Raw genomic sequence first — 18,104 nt, 5'->3', positions numbered from 1 at the left:
TTCAACGGTCTTTAAGGATATTTAAGGACAAATAAAAGGCCTGGAATGGATTCAAAAGCTCAAAAAATGTTTCAAAAATTAAAGAGATCAACATTTTGATCTTACTCCTCTGTTTTTCACACCAGTACTCCTTACTGGGTAGGTAGATTGGGTCTATGATCATGCTGAATAAATCGATTATTACAATTCAAAAAACGCGGAAAATTGGTAAAACAACAATAGATAAGTAAACAGGACTTCGTATTCCAAAATCATTTCATTTTCATCAACTTTTTTAATCAATGACGCCTTTTAGCAGCACTTTTTATACATGAACATTTATAAGATTAATTTAATGAGTGTCTGAGCCTTAAAATGAACCCTCACCATAAAGATGCAGAGCTTATTATTTTAACATTAATATCAGAAACGTAATTGGTTATTTTAAAAACTGCAAACAATCTTAGTTTTTCGAATATTTCAAAAGCTTCTTTCACCCATCGGCAGCTGTTGTTTGGTCGGGAATGTATTTTGGGCAATGATGAAAGGTTGGAGTGGACATAATGTGCAGATGCTACTGTTTAGACTTTTAGATCCTGGGAAGCTGAGAGGGCGTTTGTGCAACAGCAGACTCATTCTTTTTGTTAAAAGCTCACAATAATCGTTCAAAACTCTCGCGTAAAAGTAAAAAAAGGACTGGCCTTTGGGACACAGCTTTTTTTTGGTCATTAAAGGGCGCTGTGGAGCAGCCCGGTGCCTTTTGTTTTCTCAGCTCTTGGACTTGAAGTTCAGTTTTCGTCTCTTCCGCGGTGCGCGCTGTTCGCCTCCAGCAGAAGTCACATGATCCATCCAGATCCGTGTGCTCGGACTGAAATCTGGAAACAGTGGAAGGTAACGCTGGCTGCATTAACTAAAGACTTTTTTTAGGTCAGTAAATGTGAGGTTTTGGTGACACTGCGCGGGTGGGTAAAAACTGTGAGTGATTTGCGAGTTTGCTCGGAAACCTCGGAGCTCCAACTGCTCTGTTTGTGACTGATTTTTATTGATGAGTCTAAAGTCTGATAAGGAGTGTTTTGAGCCGATCTTCTTAGAATCTGAAGTTGTTTAGACAAGCAACGCGTTCATTTCTCACTATTTTGGCTTCTGCAGGATCATGAAGCTCATCATCCTGAACGACTACGACCAGGCGAGCGAATGGGCAGCAAAGTACATTAGAAACAAGATTTTACAGTTCAGCCCTGGCCCCAACAAATACTTCACTCTGGGGCTCCCTACAGGTAAGAGCAACGTGCAACCCTGTGATGTAGCATTTAGCACATGTATTTAGATTTGCATGATTTTAATGTTCAGCCTACGTTTCCTCCTCTCACTCCTTTGTTGCTTTCTCTGCCCGTCTTCAGGAGGCACCCCTTTAGGTTGTTATAAGAAGCTGATTGAATACTACAAAAATGGAGCTCTATCATTCCAGTACGTGAAGACTTTCAACATGGATGAATATGTAGGTAGGTCCTGATTGTTCTCTATTGTGCCATTAAGCATACAGAGTGAGGCACGCTTCCAAGCTCTGGTCTTGCATAAGAACCTGTCATAAACTCCTTTTATAGGACTTCCCAGAGATCATCCTGAGAGCTACCACTCCTTCATGTGGAATAACTTCTTCAAGCACATAGATATAAAAGCAGAGAACACGCACATCCTCGATGGCAACGCTGCCGACCTGCAGGCAGAGTGTGATGCCTTTGAGAAGAAGATAACAGCTGCTGGGGGGATTCAGCTGTTTGTTGGAGGTCAGGAGGGCACACAGATAATAGTGAAAATACTGCAGCCAGTCAGCCACACATTTATTTTCTTCTGCCCTGTAATAAATGATTGCAAAGCAATTAAACCCCCTCTTCTTGTTCTGTGTCAGGTATTGGACCTGATGGCCACATTGCATTTAATGAGCCTGGTTCAAGTCTGGTATCCAGGACCAGAGTGAAGACACTGGCGAAGGACACCATTATGGCCAATGCCCGATTCTTTGATGGCGACCTCTCAAAAGTCCCCACCATGGCGCTGACGGTGGGAGTGGGCACTGTCATGGATGCCAAAGAGGTTGGGAGTCTGGCTCAGTGTCAGCCACGTGCCTTGTTGTTTGTGTTTTTGCTGCTGTGCCTAAATATCAAGAACAGTGGTCATCACTTAACTTGTGAACTTGCTGAGTTATTTCTCTGTTTTCAATTTGTCCTCAGGTCATGATTCTCATCACCGGAGCACACAAGGCGTTTGCTTTGTACAAAGCCATAGAGGAAGGTGTGAATCACATGTGGACGGTGTCTGCCTTCCAGCAGCACCCACAGACCATTTTTGTGTGCGATGAAGACGCCACCCTGGAACTGCGAGTCAAAACTGTGAAGTACTTTAAAGGTGAGACACTGAATCACAGCTCATGCAGTTGCTAAGTGGGAGAAAAACATTTTATATTTCCAGCTGATTAAGAAAAAAATATTTCCAAAGCAGACATGAGTCATAGAAAAACTACTGAGTCTTGCTTTTTGTCCACAGGCATGATGCATGTCCACAACAAGCTGGTAGAGTCACCTCCATCAGAGCCAAAGAAAAACTGAGGAAGACCTCTCTCAAACATCCTGGATTCAAGAGGCATTTGACCAAATGAGCACTCCAATAATTCCACTGATTTTTTTTTTCCCTTCTTCCTCAAGATCAAGCAAGATTTTCCCACAACTACTTTTCATAGAGATAAGTTAGTGCTGGTATAGATGATTCTTCATAGAACTGCTCATTTGTTCTTTGTAATAAAGCAAATTTAATTTGTACATTTTGTGTGTGTTTTTTGGGACATGCTGTGGTTTTCAGTCTGTTCTTCCAGTCATGTGACAAACAGGAATGAACTCCTGTTGCCTTCAAGTGCTCCTTGTTATTTTTACTGGTTTTCTTAGCGTGGAAGTGCTATGGAAGTTTTTCACTACTGGGAAAAATGCCCGCAGACTTATTATAATTATTATATGTAAACTTGATATGTAGTTATTAGCCCAAATTTTCTGACTTGCAAATGGCAAAAAAAATAAAAATAAATCCATCTTCACAACTGTTTTTGTTAACTAGAACACTGCCTCGCACTTCATATTTGCTTAATTTCAGATGTTCAATAAGAAATCTCGGAAGATGGCACATCATATTAGCTCATCACCAGTCATATTATGTATTATAACACTTTAAATGAGCAATTTCTTCTGAATAAGTGCATTTAATTTTGATATATTATATTATACACTGTAGCAATTCCCCTTTACAGCGTAAAATATATATCATTGACAGTTATGGGCTTATAATTTGTGCTTTTTTCCCCCTCGATCTTTCACGTGCTTACAACTGAAAAGATGCCGTTTCCGACTGCACTTGAACGCAGCACCAGCTCTGCCACTACCAGGAGCGGAGAAACAAGGAGATGGCCGACTAGAAGGCAGCGTTATCTTTGCTACTTCGCCTGCGAGATTCCTTTTACGTTACACAGTTTCACAGCAGAAGCAGAGGGAGTACTGTACAGTTATTTCGCTCCTCTTCAACCATGGCAGAACAGAACAGCAGCGTCAGATATCAGGAGGTAGGTAACAGGTTGCCGTCACACTTAAATGTGGCTAACAGCTAGCTGCTGCTCAGTCAATATTAGCCTGTCACTGAGAGCAAAACAGCGAACTCAGCTGTCATTTGTTTACGGGCGGGCCGGATGTTAAGTGGCATGTTTTATGCTTTTATTAAACCGAATTTCTTCCACTGCAACTGCTGTACTCATATATTCATCATAAATAATATAAAGGCTGTATAGGCCATATTTATTTAGCAGCTGATTAGCCACTCCTAACGTTAGCTGGCGTTGCAGGCCTGCACAGGAGTGCTGTGTGGTGTCTAGACTTGATCCAGAGCTCTCCTGGCTCACTGACCAATCCTCCCTGTCTGTGACTGAAACCTTAGAGACGGATCAGGGTCAAAATGCCGAAGTGAAGCTGCTGCATGCTCGCTTAAATCGCCACACAGCACTGATGTGCAAATGATGTCTGCAATCAGCAGCCCACGGTTTATAATACAACCTGCCTTGTGTGTCGTTGGTAATGATAAGAGGTTACTGTCCGATAATGTTATTTAAAGGAGAATATCCGTAAGCTTTAAATCCAGATGGTCTAGTCTGAATTTGGGAGAAGGAAGTGGCTGACAGAGCCAGTATGTCCGTACAGCAGGCCCTGTTTAATGACTCATGTAATTGTCTATAATGGCCCAGTACAAGCAGAAATCTTCCCTGGGGATAGTTGCCATGATATAAACAACATGGCAGACAAATATCTGTTATCACACAGTGTAAATGCTATCATTTTGACCTCCCCTATGCAGACAGCATTGTTCCCTTTTCTAAATTGCAGCTGCTTACTTATCTGAAAGGACTATGTACTGTAAGCGAGACCCAGTTTGTGTTGTTGTCTATTAATGTTTCTCCAGCTGGTGAATGAGGAAGAGCCCGCCCAGCCTTCCCAGGAGGGTCCTGCCCAGGACGCCCCACCACCATACAGCAGCATTGCTGCAGCAAATGCAGGTTAGCTTGGTCACACGCTGTCAAATCACTTCATTTTTTTTAAAAACACAATTTAATTCCAGATGTGTCTGTGCATCTGCAACCTAATTGTCAATTATAATTGAATTTAAAAGCAGGAAGAGAGAAACATTGTGAACACTGGCTGTTTTTAACAGCTGTAATTTGACAAGTTGCCGCCTATGTGATCACTGCTTTGACTTGTACAAAGCATTTTGATGTTGAAGCTTTTCTGGTGACAGTTTTCCCTGCATTCCTTCAGATTTTGTGAGCTTATTTTGCGTCTTGTTAAAGATTAGATAAATATTTAGTTTCTCTCACAGAAATCTTAAATACAGTCCAGATGCACCATATATCATTTGCACTGAAATGAGTATGTTTATTTACATGTATAATTGTGTGACGTTTGTTTAAATTTTTTTTTCCTAAAATAGGATTGCAGAATAGGTTATGTGCAGGGAAGGTCTCAGGCCTGTTATCATGTTTCCAATGTCACTTCTTAAGAGGGCAAGGGTCAGCATGTTCCATAAGAGGTTGCAGCTATAGCTCTTCCTGGATGAGTCCATTCATCTGTTTTAGTGCTGTTAGTGTTTGAGCGATGCAGAGGCGTATTCCAGGATCGCAGCCAAACAACCCAGATAAAAGTCTTGGCTTGTATGTGGAGAGCACAAACAGTAATGGGTCCATACAATATATCGCAGTTGTCTTTCTTGTACTAATGTTTTATGTAAGTCATTGCTTCCTGCTTTGGGTTTCTGAAGCTCAGCTGTAGCTTTCATTTTTGAAGGAAGTGAAAGAAGATTTTCGTCTGTCAGCAGTCGGACGTGTTAAAACTCGCTGACCTTCTGCTTCTTTGTTTCTTGCTTTCAAAATTGATGCTTTAATTAACATCTCTGTCTTCTTTCAGAGGATGGCTTCAAGCCATCTGTCTCTGTCTGTTACACAGTGAGGGTTGCTAAAGAAGTGGCAGTTGTCGCACTCACTGTTTGTAGATGTGTGCCAAAATTATAAACTGTGCTTCAGTTTACAGCAGCCCAAAAAAGTTCAGTTACATTTACAGCAAACTATTTCATAAATTGTTGGTCCACAGAAGGCATTTAGCACTCCTCAAAATGAAACACTAACAAAGACACTCTTTACACACTATATTAGGTACACCAGGCAGTACTAGGTTGTCTGTTTTGCTTTTGGAACTGGATTAATGCTTTGTGGCATAGATTTAACAACATGCTGGAAATATTCCTTAAAGATTTTGGTCCATATTGACACAATCAGAATATGGCTATACTGTGGTCATATAAGGATGGACATGATCAGCAACAATACTCAAACAGGCTTAAACAAAACAAGTTGGTGCTAAAGAACCAAAATGTGAAAAGAAAATATCCCCCACACCAGCACACCATCATGACAGACCTGAACATTTGATATATGGCAGGAAGAATCCATGCTTTCATTGACACTACAACTCCGCCCATATGGAAAAGAAATAGAAAAAATGTATAACAGACTTGCATAAGATGTGGCCTACTTCATATAGTGACTCATATAAGGCTTATATGATTTACTCATGAAAGTGGCCACTTTCTCATTACTTTCATATATTGTAATGTAAGTATCCAAAACATACAAGTTTCATTTATATAATTTTTCAAGGGATCTTATATCTGTTTTCACTCTTGTATGCTTTTCACACAAGTTTCACACAAGACAGATACAAACTTTATAAGATTTATATACATCTTTTCCATATGGGCGGTGTCTCAGTTGAAATTGAAACTCAACAGACCAGGCAGTGGTTTTGCCCATCTGCTTCAAGAAATGCTGTTCTGCATGCATTGGTTGTAACAAGCAATGATTCAAGTTGCAGTTGCTTTCCCATGACCATGAAGCAGTCTGGCCATTCTCCTCTGACATCAAGCAGGGAGGTGGAAATCAGGAACAATCAGAGTCTTTGGTTTTCTTGTTTTCAAAATAACATTTGTATTTTTGAAGACATCGCAGGCTCTAGAAAAGTGATTGTGTAGTTTAAAGACCACACGTTTACTGGAGAAATAAACCAACTGATTAATTGATAATGCTAGTGTTTGGTGTAGTATTACAGTGTAGGAAGCGTGAAATTTCAGCTTTCATACACTGTGATAACAGGATTTGATTTACTATTTTCTGTAGGTCTTCTGCTGTGTGGAGGAAGGTATTATTACAGTTATTTATTTGTTGTTAATTAGTTGTAATTATTTGTTGCTTGTAACACCCACAGCTTTCTTTGAATACAAGGAAGATGGAGGAAGATTTCCCAACCCTCCATCCTACAGCGTTGCCACCACTTTGCCCTCCTATGATGAAGCTGAGAGAAGCAAAGCAGAGGCGGCCATCCCGCTGGTCGCTGGAAGAGTCACGGTACTCATCTTGTTCTCAGACTTCTTTCTAATGACTTCGTGTTGTCACATATAAAACACTAAACAAGGCAGAGGTAAACTGAAGTTATTTTGATTAATGTTGTTATAGTTAATAACGTATCCCTTTTTGATGATGCAGGAGGAAGACTTTGTGGCCAGAGATGACTTTGATGATGCTGACCAGCTGCGAATAGGAAACGACGGCATCTTCATGCTCACTTTCTTCAGTAAGAAACAGGCTTTTGTTACAGTAACAATAAACCGACTTGATGCAAATGTACAACTCTGTTGACTAATCAAGGACAAAATTTACTCTCCTTTAATTTAACTTTTGTTTAGTTTCTTTTTGTTAAAGCTGTGCGAACATGATGACTTTACAAATCAATGATCCTTCTGTTAATTAATTGCTGTCTTTCTGCTACCAGTGGCATTCCTCTTCAACTGGATTGGCTTCTTCTTGTCGTTCTGTTTGACCACATCAGCCGCCGGCAGATACGGGGCCATCTCAGGCTTTGGCCTGTCGCTCATCAAATGGGTTCTTATTGTCAGGGTAAGGGCCACACACAGCATAGACCAGCTCAGCTGCTCTCCACAGGGTGGTTAAAATTCAACCATAATATCACAGTTCATTCTCCCCCCGAAAGGAGTGAGTATGTAATCGGTTCAATTAGTTTGTCTGTCTGGATGTAAGCGTCCGTAGTTTTCATATGTTCAAATCTTGTGTGATTGTGGATGATAGTGACAGCTGATTTCATTTTGGTGAAATCAAGTCAAGGTCACACCAAATGTGAAAATCGGCAAAAGCTTTATGTTACCCACATTTTTTTTTAATGCATTGTCTTCAAATGTAACAACACTACACTAAGCTGTGGGGGAACGTCAGTAACCAGGTTGGCTAATCATTTGATCTCAACCTTTATTGTTGGCGCCCAAGCTCAAAGTGACCTTGGAAAAAAAAATTTAAGAAAGCATATAAAGTAATATATCATATGAAAGGGTATGGGGAGAGCCGTAAAACACAGGGTTATATCTTTTCAATAAAACGCCCTATGACATCACAATGACGCCATAAAGTTTTGCAATATCTCACACTGCATGAATATCTTAAAATCTTAAGTTTTTACAGCTTATACAAACCAAAGATTTCAGCCAAATCTGCTCCAGTCGAATGAGTGAAGATGATAAAAACACTATTTATTTTAGTATGTAATGCTTCAAGGTCAGAGGTCAGATGGCAGCGTGTTATAATTAAAATGGCATGTTGCAATAAAAATGTCATAAAACATTAAAGTTTTAGTACAACCTTGCCCTTCGGGGGAGTTGTGCTCTCTTAGCGTTCTTGTTTTAGTTTAAATTGTAATTATTTAATGTTGGTCTTAACCTTGTAAAGTCTGAACAACGAAAGGATTGACAGAAAATTCTGTTTATTTATTTTTGAACACTGCATGTATCTGTTTGTATAAATCTAAGTTCTCAAAAACTTGTGTATCAGATATGATGCATTTGGCGTTACAGGGTTAATGATGTATTTAATGGCACTTAATTTTCAAAAACACTTGAAATTACTTGTGCCACTTAAGTTATGGATGGGTGACTGGTCGAAGATGTGCCGCATGATTCTACAAAGGGGTGTTTGGTGCTGTGTTCTTAAAGACAGACCACCAGAGTCGCCCTGTTGATTGAAACTTGCATCTTGTATCTCTGCAGTTTTCGACCTACTTCCCCGGTTACTTTGATGGGCAGTACTGGTTGTGGTGGGTGTTCTTGGCACTTGGTGAGTGAGAGACGATGTTTTATAAGTATACTTGTATTTTGATATTATTAACACTCCCCACCCATGTTGTGTGGTCATTTCTTTGGTAATCTGTCTTCTGTTTGGAATCCAGGCTTTATGCTGTTTATCAGAGGCTTCGTGAACTACTCCAGAGTGCGTAAACTGGCTGATCCCACTTACGCCACCCTTCCTCGAACAAGGGTACTCTTCATCTATTAAAGGTAAGGTGCGTGGGTCATGAAGAAAATATCCAGCTTTATTCACTTACTGTCTGTCAGGTTTGTCATTAGTGGGCAGGAGCTTTAAGTCGGTATTGGACTGATTTATGAATGGCAGCTAAACAAACAGCACAGAAATCAGCAATTAAACAAAAAGCCCCAAATGGTACCCACAGTTCGTAGTGGCTCCATCCAAGTGGAAATAAAATGTAGAGACTTGCTGAAAAGATTAAAATAAGCTGTTCACGACTTCTTCGATTTTTCAGCTTAAGCAGATTAAACATAAAACCTGCTACTTCCCCGTGTAACCTCTGTCCTCTGACTTTGCTGCTACATGACGCACAGCACAACCACTGTCAACACCTGTCTCTGTGATTAAACTAACCTGATGCTCCAGATGGTGTGTGACACAGAACCAGCAGGGATGTCGTCCTTTGGAAAAACGCAGGCGCCTGCCAAAAATAACTGTCTGTTCATTACAGGTGAAATTTAACCAATCAGATCCAAGGCTACTGTCAGTGCAGCCAGTTGGAAAAACAGGTTCTTGCCAAAGTCAGTCGAGAGAAGAGCGAAAACAGAGAGAGCAGAGAAGTGCCTACAAGGCTTTTCTTTGCACTTCTTGCAGTTTAGAAATGTTCTAAACACTGGTGACAGTGGGAAGGAAGACCGCTGTTAAACATGGGAGAGAAGATGCATGTTAATGACATGCAGTAGTGGTCGCATCAGGAGTGTCATGTCCATTCCCATAGTTTCAACAGTCCCCCTCCAGGAATTTGCTGACATCTAAGTGCTTAGACTGAGGTTATGATTATTAATTAAATCAAAAAATGGTGGAAAAAAATAGCTAGCAATGCACAGAAGGAATCTACACTACTGAACAGACCAATCAGAATAGGTGCTACCTGCATTGATGTGATCTGTATTTACAGTTTCAGGGAGGTACCTGTCCGGTTACGGTGTAGGGTTTCACTTTGTGTGGTTACAACATATCTGCGGTGTAGCTTTCATGCAGCAGCAGCTTTGATCTAAACAAGTTTCCCTGCCATCAGTCGTGTCTGATAATCTTTGGTGCTACACTTGAATTAGACCGGGAATGTCAAAAATGCAGTCCAAGGGCCAGAAAGACTCCTATCTGGCCCACTGGATGGCTTGTTTCTATGAATGAATGGAAATTATGTTAGAGAGCTACCAGAACTTTATCAGCAAATTTTACATACTTATTTAGGTATGCTGACAGATTTTTAATTTCCTGCAACATTTCTTTATCATGTAGAAAAACTGAGATGTACAGTTGAAGTTGCACTTTTTTATTTATATATTAAATGTAATTAAATGTTTCATTACACATCTGTACGCTGACAGAAAGAGGAGTTTTGCTGGTCTGGCCAACTTACAGTCAAAGTAGGCTGTATGTGCACGTGATGTACAAAGAGTTTGACGTCACTTTAGACTTAAGTGGGATTTATAGTCCCACAAATATGTCCATCCACGTCCACTTTCCGGTTGGACAGAGGGGTTTTCACCCAGGTGAAATGCGTTGCTGTGCAGATCCCGACTGTCTGTCGCTGTAAGTTGGTGATGTAACTGACTGCCAAATGTTAATTGGTTGACAAGTAGGCTGGAATAAAGCAGGGAGCAAGTTTTACCAGGAACAGGAGAACTGCAAAAGAAACCCCAAAAGTAAAGTATGAAAAGCACAGACAGCTCTGTGTGTGGTCTGTCTGTCCATGGCTGGCTCACGGAGCAACAACACCACGAGGAACGGTGGCTCACTGACCCGTTGTAAGCAAAGACTTTGTACACTGCCTCCATATGACCACAGAGCTCACTGCAGGCAGACGGGCAGGCCATGGAGTGGAGCCGAAAGCCAACACGCTCGCTCTGCTTGACCATAAAACCAGCTTAACACTTTGCCATCAGCTCAAGTAACACTGCCCCTCCCTCCCATCTTTCACACAGAGCAGAGAACCTGTATCTGTTTTCACACACATCTGTTTTACTCTAAGTTCTCTGTTCAAACATCTAAAGCGCACCGTACTGAAAATACAGCATTTAGTTGAGGTGAGGGTGTCGTCTAAGGCCGAGGACCACTCCAGCCTTTGTACTCAGCAGCTGCTTTATGTTCAGATTGACTGCAGATGTCTGGTTTGTCACAAGCATTTCCTGCAGGGCATGTGTGAAAAATTTCCCCTCGACTTCCAACTCGGTGGAAGGGGAAACGCTGATGTCGGTATCTGCTGATTGGTCAACCAGCTGTGTTTTAGAAACTGATTTATGTTAGATTCTCTCTCGTGATCTTGTGCGAATCTGCCTTGTAGGTTAAAGTTAAAACAGCATATCATTAACATGTCACTGAAGACCAACTCGATCTATTATGAACTGAACTGTTAAGAGCACAATTGTACCAACAAATGATTTCAAAAGCATTAAACCATGTTTCTGTAAAACATGCATATATATTTAACCCAGTGGTAATAGTTCAGTGAGCAGCCATGTTATTATCTGACTCTACATACAGTGTGTCAGGTTGATAAGTAACATTTGTGGTTGAGATTAGGATTGATTTCCACCGTTATGTCAGTTTTCTCCATTTTCCTATGTCAAAATCAGGACGTGGAAGAACTGGATGTGAAGAAGAAGAGGAGTTTAAAGTAAAAGAAGACACTTAACCAGAAATCAGCCAGATGAGTTCCAGATGAAGACGACTCGAGTCAATAAAAAAATAATAATAATCAGGAATTATATCACTCGTTTTCTTTTGTTTCAAAACTTTATTAAAGACAAATGGTTAACAGTAATAGTCCCTCAATGTACTCATTAGTGGCGAATGTTAAGTGCTATTTACATCTGTCTGTAATGTATAAGTAATGCCTTATATCATTTGATGGTAGCATACGAGCATGCATCTGCCCTTAAGGTCAATTAAATAGGGAGAGTCTCGTGTTGGCGACACTTGAAGCCAACAGGTATTAATTAGCACAACACTCTGTAAGCTTGCCATAGCATGCAACACACTTTATAATAATCTGCTCTTCGAGGTTTAAGCTCTTTTTAGATTTCTTTAGGCTGTGAATGCAGAAGTACACATGAACACATCCTCCACTCACCTGTTGGCTTTAAGCAGTATTGCCAGGAGGGGACAGTGTTGTCTGCAGCTTTTAGAAACTGTCATAGTAGATGCGATTCACACACAGCAAAGCGGCATCCATGATTTTTGCCTGTTACAATGTTTTTGTTGTACATTAAGTCAGGTAAAACTCTCCAACCAGGGAAGAGAATTCAAGTTGCATGTACAGGTTGATCCTAGAAGATGGAAAAGGAACTCGATGGCTTCAAATGTCAAGTGACAAAACCCGGAGCTGCTCTGCTGACAGCTGTGGAGACGCCAAATTTCTTTTGGCACTGACAGTGACCGAGATGATTTTTAGGGGAAATGAGCACATTTTCTGGTCCATGTCCTCACAAATACCAATTAGATGTAACAGCGTGACCTCTCGGTGACTCAGAGAGTCTTTCTAGTCCACGTCCCACTCGCTGTCAGAGGAAAAGCTGTCGGGATTTCAGTACATAGAAATGAACTTGCATTTTACTTCCAGGTGGGTGTTTGCCTCAAGGTTTAATTGATGATTATTTCTCAATTTTTCATACTATGTAAGAAGGTTTCTCTGTTGTATTATTAATTATTATCAAAGAATGTTTAATGCAGGTGCACTTTTAGAAACACAGCCAATAAGAACGTTCCCATCATTAGATTAAGTCACAGACACAAAGCAAGTGGTGCAGGATGTTGTTTTATAATGACGCTTGAATCAACAGTTCATATTTCATATGCCATGGCTTTCATTTACAGACCAGTTATGCTTCTTTCTATGTGATGTAGAGCTGCAGCCTGGGATTTTGTTGTTATCAAACTGTACAGAAACTGTTTAGTGTTAAATAAATGTCACTTTAAATGCACCTGCTGAGCTTCCTGGGTCGTTACTGAAGCATCACCTACTCAGAATACAAAAATGCAGTGGATAGAAAAAGTGTAACCTTCCCATTTATAGGAGCGTGTGCAACCACAATGTTTTATGTTTTTAATTTGATCCACTAAAAGATTTGTTTTAAGGTCACATTAAAGGTGGAAAAAGTTTTATTATCTTGGTCTCGTTATTGTAACGTCATTACCGCAGGCACTTTAACAGGCACGTGTACGCTTTTTATATCAACTGCATACTTCGTGGTTTACAATGGGGTACAACTGAAGAACTATAAATATGGTAATATTAAAGTAGTTCAATAAAATACAACAAATATTTAAAAAAGCGTAACATAAAATAGCTCCAAGAGCTCAGTAGAATAGAAATGAAGGCTCATTAAGTGTGCATAGTAAAATAAACAGTGCAGGATATTTAAAGTGATGATGAGTGTACTGATGATTGTCTCAGGTTATGAAGCCTTATTGGACAAACCGTGAAAAACAGTGAACAGACAAACAGTTGTCAATAGTGTGATTAAAGGGGCTAACTCATAGGTCGGTGGTGTATAAGGGGCTGGTAAATTAAAGTGTTGCAAATAAAAATTCTTTGGAGGGGATGTCATCGTGCACTGTGGCGGCTTCTAGTGGCAGCAATGTGTAACTGTTAGAAGTATAACAGAGCAGCAACACTTCTGGGAAAGCTTTACTGGTTAATTTGTTAGGCCTTAAGCTCTGTAGCACTTTCTATCCAGTCAAGGTTTCAGGAACAAAACACAGATTACAGAAAAGCTAAAGTACAGCGGGACTAACCTCCAATGAGCCAGCTAATGGTATTCTTAAAGCTTTGTTGTAATATAATTAGAAGCAATGTATTTATTTACTCTTCCCAGAAAACCTTAGTCCGAGAAGCACAAATTCATGTTAATTTGCAGGTTAATGTGTTCATGTTTGCTCTAAATGTCTTTGTTCTGTGAGCTAGGAGGACCTGCTACCAAATAAAATCAGAGAGATTTGTTGTGTCTATAGATTTGATGTATTATTAAAATAAAGAGACATTTGATCTGTATCTCATCATGCACTAGACAGACTGCTTTTACACTTCCCTTTTATCTGGATTTATTATCTCTTGATTTCACGCCACCACCTCCTGTTAATAGTCCTGGTGATGATTTAGAGGTTATAATATGTGTTTCTGGTCCTTTGCGGTTGAGGTATCGCTGTGTGTTTTGCTCCTTCAGTCATCCAGCTGCCTGGGGAGAAAGAAGACGGCTTTCTGTCCGATGTGGGTTCTCGGGCCGAGTTTAGGCTTTCCGTTCTTTTTCAGAGCTACGTACCAGTTGTTGTCGTGATATTTCTGTGGCTGGTATGTGTTGTAGTGGTTCTCCTCCAGCCTCTCCAGGAAGTAACATTCATCTGTAACTGTGGGCTGAGAGACAGATGCAAAAACATTTCAAATAACATCTCATGAGGTTTGAGGTGAAACATTTTAAAGGGTTAGGAATAATAGTTAACAATTCCACTTTGATTCAGTAAATCCTGCACTATCAATAATTAGAGTTTATGTCCTTCCCTCCTACATTAAGCTATGCTGGCAGGGCAGCAGAGAAGTATGACCAGTCATAAATACATTGTGGGAATGCCCTGATGTTAAAATCTTATTCTGTTACTCAGATTTTTCAGCCTTCTTGGTATTGAACAAAAACCTAATATATTCAAAGTACAGTGTGTGCAAAAGTCTTGAGCAGCTCCTTCTTTCTTTAGTAGGTTTAATAGGTTCAGCAAATTTATTAAAATATACAAACAGACTTACAGAAGGAATATGATGCAAAAACATTTCTTAAGGACACAAGAAACAGATGCTATTCATCTGTTGAAGATAGTTTTTAGGCTTGTCTCCTCTTCTTTTGTCCTCTTTTGTCCAATGTTCTCTTTTTCTTCAGAACACACTGCACACCATGCCAAGATATGTCAGGTTTTCAACTAAAATCTATAATATTTTATGTATGTCTTATATCTATATTATGGCTAAAGCACTTCTGGATGGATGCAAACTGCATTTCGTTGCCTTGTACTTGTGACATGTGCAATAACAATAAAGTTGAATTCTATTCTATTCTAAAAGGTGAAAAAAAGGTTTATCCATTGAGTTAGGTGTCTTCTTAGGAGTGAATTCATAGGTCTGTTAAGTGACTTACCAAACATCCTCAACAGCAAATAATTCTTTGATTATTTTCACTGGACTGAAAATGAGTGAAAAATCAGCCAGTGTCCACAGAAAAACTTTAAAAGACCTTCAGTAAGTCTGAAGACCTACTGCTTAAAACCACTTTAAAATATTTACATGAAATTCTTTTTCCTTGGAAGCAATACATAAAGAAATGAGGGGTAGATCAAGGCTTTTACATGGGACTGTAACTCTGCAACAAAGTGGGATCAGGTTTAAAAACATATTTCCTTGTGATGTCAGTGCAGTTAACACAGACCAACCACTTATACAATTCAAGCAGATAAAAAATAATTTAATGAATAATAGAATGTGTCTTATGTTAAGTGTTAATATTCTTGATTGTTTCCCGATTTGTTTTTCTTGTAATATTTCCTATAAATCTTTATTTAAAAAAAAATAAAAATTGCCTTAAATACTCACTGAACTGTACAAACGGCCTTCATCGCTCATGGCTAAATATCTGCTGGCTTCAGTTCCTTGGATGACCACGACGCCTCTGTCCACAGCTTTGAGCTTTAAAACAGCTGAAAGGATAACGAAAATTACATAAATGTCAAGAAATTACACAGAAACTGTCAAAACCTGAATATATAAACAATGAATATTTGATGAGTTGGCTCAGAGGCTTCAGTGTAAAGGTAAATCTGCAGCATCTGAATAAGATTCAGGTATAAAACATCAAAAACAGCTGTCGATGCATTTATTTTATTGGATTATTCGCAATCTGCAAATTCTTCACCAGAAATCTTTAAATATTCCTGCAGAAAAAGAGCCAACAATCTTTTTTTAATCTGTTTCTCTCTGTTTTGTCCAGCTTCTTGATTAGAGGTGTAGCACAGAGTAAAAAGAGAGCATGCAGATGGCTGATCAATACAGAAAAGTATCGGATGACTGAAATGTCTCGTGCTGTTGTTTCCTGTTTCCACCTTTTCAAGGCCAGAAATGTTTCTTTCACAGAAGCCTCTGCAGCATCATTCCCAGCACGCCATCCCACTGCTCCTGTCGGTAAACCTTCCTTCTACTTCTGAGTGTTTTCCTGTGCTCAGACAACCACTGACTCCATCCACATTCATAAACACGTTCAAACTGAACTCACAGACATTTTGCAACAAACTAAAGCAGTGGGATGTCCCGCATTTCACTTAAAAAGGATTTCTTTTTTTATCGGACGCATGGCGCTTTAACCTGGAACACCTGCAGCAGAGGAAGTGAACGCGTCATGCTGCAGGCCTGACCTGGATGTTAAAGCGCGCAGTGATCTTACTGTGAGCGTCACTCTCTTCCCTCTGGCCCTGCACCGTCCCGTCGGGGAGGATCTGGAGGTGATGTCCGCCATTCATGCAGTACAGCCGAGCCAGTCTCCGGTAGTCCCTCAGCTGCAGCGGGCCGCTGTCTCCCACACTCAGATCCTCCACCGTGTCTCCATCCGCCATCCTGCTCGGAGGAAACCTCGCTCTCTAACACAGCAGGGGGGTGTGCGATGAGAGGGGATCGGTTTCCTGCGGAAATTCTCACCGGATTTGTCCCCCTGAAGAGATCAGGTGTTTATGTGGCCGTGAACGAGCGCGAGACCACACAGGCAGCTACATGCGCGGTGCCGATTCCTGGCAGCATCCTCCAGCTGGGGTGAAAATAACAATGCCCACTTTGACTTCAAAGTAACTTTTTAAACAGCCAGTGTGAGCACCCTGCGTTACTTTCTGCTTTCGTTACTTGATAATCAGGTAATCAGTAACGAGCAGAGCCACGTGCCATAAGCACTAAACCTTTATTCACATGCTTTTGCAGTTTTTAGAAAGATATTTCTAATTTCCTGGGAGGCAGCTGTAATTAACGAGGGAGGAACTGCTGCACTTTATCCCAGAGATGGGAGTGCAGTTTGGAAGCAACACAACAAAAGTTGTTTGCATCCCAGCTGGAGCACTTTTAATCTAACTGATAGGAAATAAGGGGAAAAGGGACATTTTGCAACATGCTATTCATAATACAACATGACAGTTTTAGTGAAAGAGTTGAAAATAACTATACATTTTCTTGAGTAAATAAACATTTCCAATGACACAAAGATTTTTTTTAATGTCCTACATACTGGTTTCCACGAGTCTCCATGAAATAAAAACATAACTGTTTCAAGACCTTCATTAATGACTCTCTGATGGACATCTTCTGATTGCTGAGTCATGTCGAATTGTGTGCTGGTTCTCAAAAGGCACAGAGGAAGATCTGGCTCTGAATGGGTGGCAAAAAAAAAGAATAGTTAGATATGCCTGTATCTCTTATCACTTTCCTGGTCTATTTCAGAAACTGATGATCTACTGGGATTTTCCCCAACAACCAACTCTAGGGTTTATAGGGAATCATCTGAAAAAGTGAAAAGTGGAAATATCCACTGAGCATCAGTTCTCTGGAGTGAAAATACCTTGTTGATGTCAGAGGAGGATGGCCCAACTGCTTCAAGCTAGCAGAAAGGCAAAAACAACTCAACAACTTGCTACAACCAAGGAATGCAGAAGAGCATCTCTGAATGCACAACTCGTTAACCTTTAAGCAGATGGGCTGGAGGAGCAAAGACCACACCACCAAAAGTGGACAAAAGATTTGAAAAATATTGGTCTGGCGAGTCTCATTTTCTGCTGCGACATTTGAAAGGCAGGGTGAGAATTTCCAGCACCTTGTTGAAACTACACTGTGAAGCATTAAATCAGTTCTGAAGGCAAAATAGGGTTCAAAGTGTACCTAATAAAATCTCTGGTGATTGGATAAGCGTCTAATTTTCACAGCTAGATGTGCTCCTTTATTGGCTCTCTGAGTTTAGTCCCTACTCCAAGGTGTTAAGTCTTGCTTCTCAGCAGCCATTTAAAAACAACCACTTACTGGGGCAGTTATTTTAAATAATTATCTTAATTTAAATGCTCGCCTGCACTGTAAAGAGTCACCAGGGAAATCTGACAGAAACTTCACCTT

The 18,104-nt window shown here is 40.2% G+C and overlaps 3 protein-coding genes across 6 annotated transcripts; 2 read left to right on the top strand and 1 right to left on the bottom strand.

The window, feature by feature from the left end:
• Window positions 1-710: 710 nt before the first annotated feature.
• gnpda1 (glucosamine-6-phosphate deaminase 1) lies at window positions 711-2,795 on the top strand. Of its 3 annotated transcripts, none has more exons than XM_039617063.1 (7): window positions 711-906; window positions 1,129-1,256; window positions 1,380-1,481; window positions 1,584-1,766; window positions 1,889-2,073; window positions 2,211-2,385; window positions 2,524-2,795. In XM_039617063.1, the coding sequence occupies exons 2-7, from the start codon at window positions 1,133-1,135 to the stop codon at window positions 2,583-2,585; spliced, it is 831 nt and encodes a 276-aa protein (XP_039472997.1). In that variant the 5' UTR covers window positions 711-906; window positions 1,129-1,132; the 3' UTR covers window positions 2,586-2,795. The 3 variants fall into 3 exon arrangements, with proteins under 3 accessions (XP_039472997.1, XP_031601189.2, XP_039473001.1); XM_031745329.2 differs by having other exon boundaries at window positions 715-870; XM_039617067.1 differs by lacking the exon at window positions 711-906 and adding an exon at window positions 929-954.
• A 590-nt stretch (window positions 2,796-3,385) lies between these two features.
• LOC116324527 (NEDD4 family-interacting protein 1-like) lies at window positions 3,386-12,909 on the top strand. Its single transcript, XM_031745140.2, has 8 exons — window positions 3,386-3,583; window positions 4,471-4,564; window positions 6,822-6,961; window positions 7,100-7,187; window positions 7,386-7,510; window positions 8,668-8,734; window positions 8,847-8,955; window positions 11,563-12,909. Exons 1-7 carry the CDS (start codon window positions 3,548-3,550, stop codon window positions 8,951-8,953), a joined length of 657 nt encoding a protein of 218 aa, XP_031601000.1. The 5' UTR covers window positions 3,386-3,547; the 3' UTR covers window positions 8,954-8,955; window positions 11,563-12,909.
• Window positions 12,910-13,056: 147 nt separating this feature from the next.
• fgf1a (fibroblast growth factor 1a) lies at window positions 13,057-16,926 on the bottom strand. Of its 2 annotated transcripts, XM_031745142.2 has the most exons (4): window positions 16,405-16,926; window positions 15,561-15,664; window positions 14,248-14,339; window positions 13,057-14,163 (listed from the first exon to the last, which is right to left on the bottom strand). In XM_031745142.2, exons 1-4 carry the CDS (start codon window positions 16,571-16,573, stop codon window positions 14,148-14,150), a joined length of 381 nt encoding a protein of 126 aa, XP_031601002.1. In that variant the 5' UTR covers window positions 16,574-16,926; the 3' UTR covers window positions 13,057-14,147. The 2 variants fall into 2 exon arrangements, with proteins under 2 accessions (XP_031601002.1, XP_031601001.1); XM_031745141.2 differs by having other exon boundaries at window positions 13,057-14,339; window positions 16,405-16,923.
• Between the last annotated feature and the right edge of the window lie 1,178 nt (window positions 16,927-18,104).

This window comes from Oreochromis aureus, linkage group 2 (assembly GCF_013358895.1).
Source record: "Oreochromis aureus strain Israel breed Guangdong linkage group 2, ZZ_aureus, whole genome shotgun sequence".
NCBI classification, from domain to species: Eukaryota; Metazoa; Chordata; class Actinopteri; order Cichliformes; family Cichlidae; genus Oreochromis; species Oreochromis aureus.
This window is presented reverse-complemented; position numbering and strand designations above follow the sequence as displayed.